General features: G+C 38.6%; 1 protein-coding gene across 1 annotated transcript in view; it reads right to left on the minus strand.

Annotated features, from left to right (window-relative positions):
* LOC138000856 (uncharacterized) overlaps positions 1 to 10,000 on the minus strand; it is a 51,130-nt gene that overhangs the window by 14,906 nt on the left and 26,224 nt on the right. Inside the window, exons 10-13 of the mRNA XM_068847528.1 lie at positions 6,368 to 6,478; positions 6,095 to 6,211; positions 977 to 1,067; positions 47 to 421 (exon numbers count right to left, since the gene is read on the minus strand). Coding sequence (XP_068703629.1) covers positions 47 to 421; positions 977 to 1,067; positions 6,095 to 6,211; positions 6,368 to 6,478 — 694 coding nt within the window. The remainder of the gene's footprint in view (positions 1 to 46; positions 422 to 976; positions 1,068 to 6,094; positions 6,212 to 6,367; positions 6,479 to 10,000) is intronic.

Genomic DNA, 10,000 nt, shown 5'->3' on the forward strand with positions numbered 1-10,000 from the left:
GCAGAGGGATGCGTAAAATTTGAACTAAGCGAAAGAATAATTGTACCTCTGAAACAAGTGAAATTGTAACAGTTGTCACATGACACATCATTCCAAGTGTAACCATGTTTAGCGCCAAGAGTGTGCACACAGTCTTCATTTCTCCAATTGTTTGGTTGCCTTGGCGCCCAGGACCTGAAATTGCTCAATTCGTGGTTGGTCCAAACAAATGATCCCTCCACACTTCGATCATTCAGACCAATCCAGTTTCGCTCGCCGTTATTGCGATGCTGAACGTAAACATTTTCTTCGTGGTTGTGTATAGTTACCAGACTCGAACTCATTGATGAACAGTTTGATTCAGCGCTCTGCCATGAAGAGCATGCTCGGCTTGAGAAATAGCAGTAACCATTGAAATAACCCCATCCTGATGGGCAGATATCTGAGTGAAAAAGAAAAAACAAGAATTCGAATTCACGCAAAGTAATAAATCAACAACAACAAGAACAATAAACATGAAGATGATGATAATGATGATGATGATTACGTCCGTTTTAAAAACATTGAAGTACAAATTAAAAACCCCACATGGCACTATCATCAGCCGAGTCTGCACGGGAAATTTGAAGAACAGGTTAAGAAGTTTTGAGGAAAAAATTTGGGGATTACATTTGTCATTGAACCACTATATCATCCAAATTTGGCGTGATATTACAATTGTATAAAAAACATGTAACGGCAAGTCACCAGGCTCTCATAAAATACCAAAACATAATCTTCCAGGCCTTGTGCACTACACGCTGAATTGGCTACCGCCTTCTCAGCTCTTAATTAAGGGTATAACAGAACACTTCGAATGCTGCCTACCACCGAGTACATTTCAAATGCAAAGAGCTTCATACCATATCTTACTTTTAAAACTAGTATAAATAACTATGAAACAGAACAAAAAATGATCGATCACATTAATTTCTTTCATTAAGTCTATCAAGGTTACCTGACACAACAGCGTATGATATAGAAAGCGGGTCATATCTTGATTCGTACAACTCCTTTAGACAAATTCGGGTGCCTGTTGTGTTAATGTACTGCGATAACAAGGGAAACAGCAGATGTCATCAGAATACGCCAGTGAAGTGATTTTTAATGTTTCATGTAGCAAACGTTTGGTAAAAAGACCCCTTCAATTTATTCCTTTGGTTGGATGCTATCACTGGGTGAAACAAGGTAATTCATTTATTTTAAGACAAATTAAACAACCATTAAATATAACAAAACATTTAAGATACTTTTAACTGACTAATACGGGACTTAAAGGCACAAATAAATTTAAGAGAAATTAATTTTTGCGTAATGAGTATTAAATGCCTCTCTCCAATTTAAGTTCATATTAAGTACATGCCTAACGATTATTAAAGTTGTAAAACTTTAAGCTGCACTAATGTAGCAGTAAACAGGCTACCGACATATCTAGCTGGTTCTTTTTTAAGGCTTACTTAAACAGTGCGTAATCTAGTAATTTTAGAAATTTAAGGTCATTGAAGCTTTCTGTAATTTGCGATGTAATTTCCGTAGGCAAAATAACTTTTACAGGTTATCTCACTGCAGTATCAAGAAACGACATGGCCCTTGGTAAATTGCACGCTCTTTACAAATTATCCCAGTTTGTATTAACATGTTATTAGACAATCAGAATCATGGAAGACTGAGTCATGGAAAATTACATTATTATTAATAAGTGCGGCCAAATGACAAACTGCCCTCTGTAAAACGCGCCTTTTTGCTTTCCAAATGGGAAATGCCCGGGCTGAAAATTCATTTCCCGCCCTGATTCTGATTGGCTGCAAAGATGTCAAACAACTTCGCTCGGTCAATAATAATAATAATAATAATAATAATAATAATAATAATAATAATAATTGCTGGTTTTCACTCACGTGATCAACAGCCATGTTTTTCAACCAAAACAAAAGGAAGCGTTTGCATAATAATAGAGTTAAATTCCCGGAGGATTTGGTCGGGGCACCAACATGGCCGCCTTTTCTTTGTTTAGGGGTACCAACATGGCGGTCGTGACGTCATGTGAAAACCGTCAATAGAGCGGTTTTTAAATGAGTGTCGTAAAACCAAAACCAAAGTAATTACTTTGGCCAATCAAAAAGGACGGAGACAATCCAGAAAACCAATCAAAACTCGAAGTAATTACACGTAGCCGACACAAAGCGCGGGAAAATGTGTACGCGCGAGCCACCATTGGTTTTGGTTTCACTTCTGATTGGTTGAAAAAGTGGCGCGAGAACTTTGAACCAATCACTGATTGAAGTAATGCAAAACCAAAGTAATTATTTAATTACTTTCGACACTCAATTGAAAACCACTCTAATAATAATTTTAATAATAATAATAATAATAATAGATTTATATAGCGCCAGTATCCAACCTAATTTTCAAAGGCGCTTTACAATATTAGAAAACATATTAAAAAGGAAACATCTAAAACAAAGTAATTTTAAAAAGCTAAGAAAGAAAAGTTTTCAGCTTACTTTAAAGGGAAAGTACGGTCTACAAAAAGTTTCTCTAATTACTAAAACTTTTCCCCAGGAATTCAAAAATATTGCCGTTTTGTCCAGTTTCCTGTTAAAATGTGACAAGAGCACTTTGAAGTTGACTCTTTCGTGACTTGAAACCACGTGACGTAGCAATAGTCCCCCAATCACTTTCTCAATATTCTGTAACCTTTCTGCTCCAAAAAATGAACTATAGTAAACGCTCGTGTGGTTCAATAGGTAGTAGGCCACGTACGCCATAAATGTGACACGAACTCAAGTCACTAAATACTTGTAGATCCTCTGATCAATCAAACTAGGCGGCAAAAATCAGCCAGAGCAAGTGTAAACAAGACAAAATTTGTTTCATTTGCTAAAAACTTTAAAGGGGAAGATGACGAAGAATTCTTTGTACTTGTGAGTGCTTTGCGCAGTGCAGGACGGCGTTCCCATACGCTCTTCTTCTTAATGTTGACTTTATTGGTTTGTGGTTTTCGTACAAATTAATTAATGCCATTGTCATTCCTTTTGACCAGGCAAGGGCACTTTTTTAAAAACACAAACTGACACTGGCTCTTCTTGTTCTAGCACCGGTAAAGAAACATTTTGGATCGCTATTCCATTTGAATGTTTACACTTTTTAAGCCACCTGCGGGTAACCAGCCAGCCACGTATCATTTCCCGCCAAAATTTTTCAAAAGAACGCATATGCTGGTATACCTATTCCGAGTGAATCGTATTCCGGTCATTCTGTTCATTCTGCTATCGGGAGCAAAATGAACGGAATATTATTCCGTTCATTCCGAAAACAGAATAGGTCCCAAGAGATTACAAATACCGTGTCTTCCTATTCCGGAATAATACCAAAAGAAAGCGAGCTTTGATTATTTGTACGTCATAGCCTTGTTTGCATACACAAAAATAAAGATGGCGGATTTCAAATTAAAATTGCCTATTTTTGAAGGGTTATCGTTGGCTATTTAAACACATTTAGCGCAAATGAGTGGTCAAGTATGATAATACAGCTAAAAGACTTTCGATTCAGAGAAACTTTTTCTAGGCCGTACTTTCCCTTTAAGAAACAGACCCTGACGAGCTGTTTCCGATATGATAAGGAAGAGCATTCCATAGTGTCGGGGCCAGAGGATACCATTTCAATGCCACAGTTGGTGCGACTTATTCTGGATGAATTTTTTTTGCTCTTTTCTTTTCTCAATTTTTGCTCTTGTTTAACTGGTCGTATTGTTGCAACAACTTTCCATGTCATAGTCTCATAGTACATCTCCGTCAGCCATACCTAAACAATCGAAGACCAACTTTATCCGCAATGAACGGAAACGTATCAAAGACAGATGCTGAACAACTCAAGCAACAACGAAGGAACACCTAATGGGATTCGACGACATCCTCCTTTGACCTGATACCTGGAAAATAGCATAAACCAAGCAAAGCGCCCCCGTAGTCAAAGAGAGCTCCACCCAGCCAGCACCAAGACCCCATACATTTCAGAACGATTCAACAACAAAACTACTGACATTTTTCGAAAAGAAAAGACCCTAGTAGGCGTTGCTAACAAGTCATGTAACCTCAGACAGGCCCTCCCTAAATACATGACAAGGACTGCAGTTAATTCTCGGATCTCTAATTTTAATCAACACAAACATTACCTTCGTTCATCAACACTTTATTTTAACACTTACATTTTACATTCCTACACTTCTCGCACGTCTTACCGTATGCATTGCGTGGATTATTCTTCTTATCTCTGATTATGCCGTTGACCGGCGAAAGCTAGGAGTTTTAGTATTTCATTTTTGTGGTAGTGCACTACACACTATGTAACCGGGTTGTAAAAGTGTAAGAGTGTCCGTGTGCCAATAGGCCTCAGCGCGTGCATAAGTCACGAAAATAAACAGATCTCTTAGAAGCGTGCTTGAATTTCAACAAAAGGAGTTCCAAATCGGCAAAAAGTTGTGACGCTGATGAATAATAAAGCAGCTGCTATTTCCAAAACGATGGAATTGGTGGTATTGGTGTCAAACTTTACCACACTTGAAAGAAAAAAAAAAAAACTAACAAAACAAAAACGCGGCGTCTTGCCATCGTTTTGACACAGCTGTATCATTTGTTTCGCGAGGAAACACGCAAGGTAACTTGATCACGGCGCCCAATGAGTTGGATGTCACTTTCGATTTTGCGATTTATTTGTGAAGCCAAAAGTACAATAGAAAAATTGAATGTAGCAAACTCACCCAAAATGTTTTTTGCTGATGGTAACTTTTTATATTCGCGGTTCAAAATTTATGTTGTTGTCATGTCGCAAATTTTGTTGCTGATGGCAAAATATTTCATTCTCGATTGACTGTCCTAAAAACTTCCTTCTGCTCTTCCTAAAAACTGTGTATCAATATTTATTTACTTTTGCATCAATCTTTTTTTTCATAAAGCAGGCTAACAAAATCTGTTCCTTTGCTTAATTCGCATTTTTGAGCTTTAAAATAGAATTTTTGGTCCTATGTTTCTTTTACAAAGTGGTATATTTTTGCGGACAGACTACCAGGTACTAACCCCTCCGGATAGGGTTTACCTTTAGTGAACTTTTGTATTAGAAAGCTGTCAGATGCTCAGAGTGCACGCTTAAACTTGTGGTCAAAAAGAAGTTGTGAAGGGAATTGAAAATGATTAACATAACAGCTTCGAAACCAATGTTCCTCTATTCTCTTTTATTTTCCTTAATCTTTGTTGGTTTAGTATTTTGTGGGTAACATGTCTTTTCAAAGGGCTATTTACCTAAGACATCTACCATGGCACTATAATGATATACGGTTTCAAAACAATATCGTGAACTATTAGAGTTACATATTACGCAAAGACAACTTGAATCTCCTGGAAGACAAAACGCAGCTCAGTTGACAATATGGAATAAAGCGCTGTGTTACTGCACTACCACACGTACACAATGCGTGCCCATTTTTTACAGTAGTTATAAGCTTCACTTGAAGTTAAAGTTTCTACAAAATGCTACCGAAGGACAACATACAACGATTGTCATTTTTTTCTCATTAAATGAAGTTTTTACGATTTGGTCTGGTGTATTAATAATCATGATAATCGCATGACTTTTGTCTAGCATATAGTTTATTTGTGTCCCTCGTACCATCGCTCCGCTCGGGCGCAAATATTAAACTACTTGCTCTCCAAAAGTGATGTAATTGTCATATTAACAGCATCATTACTATCAGCATCATAATCAACAAAAACAAATTAGAAGAGATGCGAGCTGTGCGGATACTCTGAATGGATTCCAGTACATTGTAGTGGATTGTATTGTTTATGAAATTTTATTGTGGTGTTGTTTCTCACAACATTTCTTTGCCTTTTCGTGCCAGGTTTTAATGCATCTCTTTGTTATTTTTATTCGTTGCCCCTCCTTCCCATGCAAAGTTCCGCTTCCTTCTCTAAATATGAACGTAGTAGAGACTGAAAAGAAAAGGTTATTTGTTTTTATCTCGATTTAAACAAGAATGACTTTCAAGGCAGTCTTACATTTCTTTCCGCTGTTGTCCTACCTCCGTCCAAGCTGTAATGGAATTATGCACCGGATCCCTATTCCCACCACTAGAGGAGTGATTAGCAGATACAAAAACATTCGGAGCACTGTTGTAGACTTTGTTGAAGTGGATGTCCTAGGAAAAGCCGAAGAAATCTGTCAGTCACAACAGACCAATAACGGAATGAAACTGTGTATAATTCACCTAAGTAATCTGTTGTTATACCATAGATTTGGACATTTATCATGCATGGCAAAACGTTGTTGCAAATTCAAAAAAAAGTTGTCATACCCTGCAGAAGGCGTTGTTAAAATCAGCCGGAGGAGACTGAGAGGCTGCAAAGTAGACAGAACCGTGTTCAGAAAAGAGAGGTCTGTGAAGAGACGAAAATGCCAACCAGTTCTACAAAAAAGGAAAGAGATAAAAAGTCCGAGATGAAAACGCATAGCAATGAATAAGACAACAACAACTAGTCTTACATTCATGGTCATAATTTACATTCTGCAAAGTCATAAGGCGCTCCGTTGGTAAGCTTGTTGTTATTGAATTGTGACAGGAGCCCATCACCCGGAGCGTGCAACTTAACTATACCTGTGCAACGGCGTTTTCACAAGTAAGGTTATTTTTAGATTGAATTTCCTACTAATGAGACTCCCACAGGAGCCCGATGACCAATTACAAGAAATTAAGCTGACGTCATAGGGTCACCGAACCGTAACTGACTTTGTTTTTTGACCTAATTCGCGGGAAGGGCTAGTCTAAAAATAAACCTACTTGTGAAAACGCCGTTTCACAGACGCTGTATGGAAGTTGCACGCTCCAGGATGGTCTCCAGATTGTGATAAGTAAATTTTAACCGCAAGTCAAGCATTCAAATATAGACCATTTTCACAAATGGCGGCCACTGTTACACTCTTTTAACTCTATGTTAATTGGACCTGCTGCCCTCATTTTGAAACAAAAATTCTTTTGAAATTTGCTCGTCGTAGCGAGGCTAGAAAGGCTTATCAGCATTAAAACAAATGAATATTTTACTTGGCCGCCATTATGAAAGAGGGCTATAGTAGCTCTCCATTCTGCTTGACGGTATTACTCGTGCTGGTCCTGCATTGCATATGGTATCCAACTCCCCGGGGAGGGGGGAACAACTTCCATATAAAAGGGACGGGGTGCTCGTAGGTCCACAGCTTGAGGTTTCGCGGTACCTTTTGGTTTATTGAGCGGAAAACGTTATGACAGGAGACATTTGACAATTAACTAATTTTTAGTTTTGTCTAATTAAGGCCGGGAGTTCTGGATGGACACTAGAACTTAACGTAGACACCGTGCCATTAGAGTATTCGATTTTATTTACTGTTTCACTTGTAATGAACGCCTTCTGTTAAAAAACTTTACGTTAGAGTGGGAGGTATTCGAAGCAACCATTTTTATCACTATTTTAAAATAAGTATGAAAGTGTCAAAATGGGTTGTTCTAGAACTGCTACCTCTGAGAGGTGAAAAGAATTTCATGCCACGCACACAAGACAGGATCTTGATACCTCTTATAGGGGTTCTTTTGAAAATTTCCGACGAGCACCCCCCCCCCCCCCTTCCATTTTACATGGGATTTCCCCCCCGGGATTGGCCCAATTCATGATTATCGTTTCTTTTTATAGTTATCATTTTCCATTTCCATCTTTAAAATGTGAAGTTACGTATAAGGAATACAACAAAGCCAAGAGTTTCATGGATAGTCCAGAAAGAATAAATAGAGATTACTTCATGGAAAATGCTTTGTACGATTTTTCTTCACGAGTTGAGTAGTATCAGAAAACGAACGAGTGAGCGCATCGAACGAGTGAGTTTTTTAATACGAAACAACGAGTGAATAAAAATCGTACAAAGCATTTTCCGTGCTGTAATGTGTTTATTTCATAGGTATTGAGGTTTTTTTCGTGAAAGTGTTTGATAGACAATTTTATTTCGCACAAATGGAATGGGGCGATGAAAGCAATAAACAACGGTTTAAAATCGCCCAACCGACAATTTATTTAATAAAATTTACAACACTTACTGAAGTAGTGCAAAGTGAAAAGTGTTTTTAGTTTGTCGCTTGTCAAAACTACCGACGCTTTAGGTTTATTTCCCTTTCCTTGCTTCTCTAGTTGTTGTTTTTTGGACTAAAGAACCTCTCTGGTTTTCTCAAATATCAGATCTTTTGTTATGCTTGGGGAATAGCCCTTTTTCTTCAGTTGTTGTTCCAAGCTAGCCACTAAAGTTCGAAGAAAAGACAGGTCGTATTCATTGCCGTCTTTAGTGCGGACGAAGATGATAAATTGGTTGATGCAGATATATATATATATATATACGCCTATAACACGATGCGAGTAATACACAAAAATTAAAGATGAATAGAAGATTCTTGTAGTGAATACTAAGTTCAGTCCCAGGGAGGATTCCAGATTACTATCTGCTCTTCTCCCTATCGTGACGCTTGGCCCTCCTCTCTATATTCCTGTTCCGTCTCTCATTTTCTATTTTATCACAGATGTCAGATGTGAGTCTCCGCCAGGCTAGCCGATCTGTTACGATTTAACTCCATGTTCCGAGAGCAGCTCCGCGCTTGAGGATGTCCTTCAGGGTGTCCTTATATCTAAGAAGAGGGCGTCCGACTCTCCTTGAACCCTCTTCTAATACTCCATAGAGAAGTGCCTTCACGGGCCGCACATCTGGCATACGTCAACGTGACCGATCCAACGCAATCTGTTCCTAACGAGAATGATCTCAATATCCGTAGACTTTGCATGATCCAGTACCTCATCGTTCGTGATAAAGTGATCCCACTTGATCTTAAGAATTGATCTCAGGTGCCGCTGCTGGATGGTTCTTAGAAGCTTGATGTGATGACGATATAGGGTCCAGGTTTCACTTCCATTCATCATTAGTGAAATGATGCACTGATTGTATACTTTGAGTTTCGTCTCTACTGTCAGATCTCTACAGTCAAAAAGCCTATCCCTGAGCCTCCCCATCGCACATGATGCAGCTTGAATCCGTGCTGTTATCTCATCATCTAGCTTGCAGTCCTTGGTGACATAGCTACCGAGATATTTGAAGCGGTCTACTCTCTTCAATTTGTGCCCATCAATATAGAAATCCAGCTGTTCTCCGACACTCATGGTTTCTGTTTTCTTGATGTTGATCGTGAGACCCATTTTCAGTGACAGGTTGCTATATGCGGATAACAGACACTGTAGCGCAGTGCCATCGTTGGTAAATATGGCAATATCGTCTGTATCCAGGTTTTCAAATTTAGGGGTTCTCTGGACCCCTTTTTGAAAAATTTGGGGGTCCATTGCAAAATTTTGGGGAACAGCTAATTAATATTCAAGAATTACTATTCGATCTATTGCCTCTTAATTGTTGCTGCAGTACCCTTTCAGATTTCTAAATTGCACAAAAAAAAAGTCTTATCGTTAAGGCCGGTTTACACGGTGCGACTTGTGGGCCCGATTTTTGGCGGCGGCTTTGAAAAAAATTGGGCCGACATAAAAAATCTGTTGCACTAGATTTCTTATGTCGGCCCGATTTTTTTTCTTCCAACATACGCTTGGAGGAACGTTTTTATTTTCGAAATCACCCACCCCACCCCCGTAAAGAGTTAAATGGTCGACCCCTAAGTGGGCATGTAGAAAACATTCCTCCTGATTCGCTCTCTGTCGATGGTTATTCTACCTTAAAGTTTTCGATAGATAAATCCAATTTTCGTGTTTCACTCCCCATCGATCAACGCATCACCAATTTCTTTTGAAACTAACCCTTTCACTCTACCTGATGATGAGGATGATAGGAAGCCAACGCCACTTTCATTCTATCTCCTAAAGCCTCGTTATCAAGGTGAAATTTGAAATTTAAAATATATAAAGTTTCCTAATCAAACAAA

Source organism: Montipora foliosa, chromosome 4, assembly GCF_036669935.1.
Source record: "Montipora foliosa isolate CH-2021 chromosome 4, ASM3666993v2, whole genome shotgun sequence".
Classification (NCBI taxonomy): Eukaryota; Metazoa; Cnidaria; class Anthozoa; order Scleractinia; family Acroporidae; genus Montipora; species Montipora foliosa.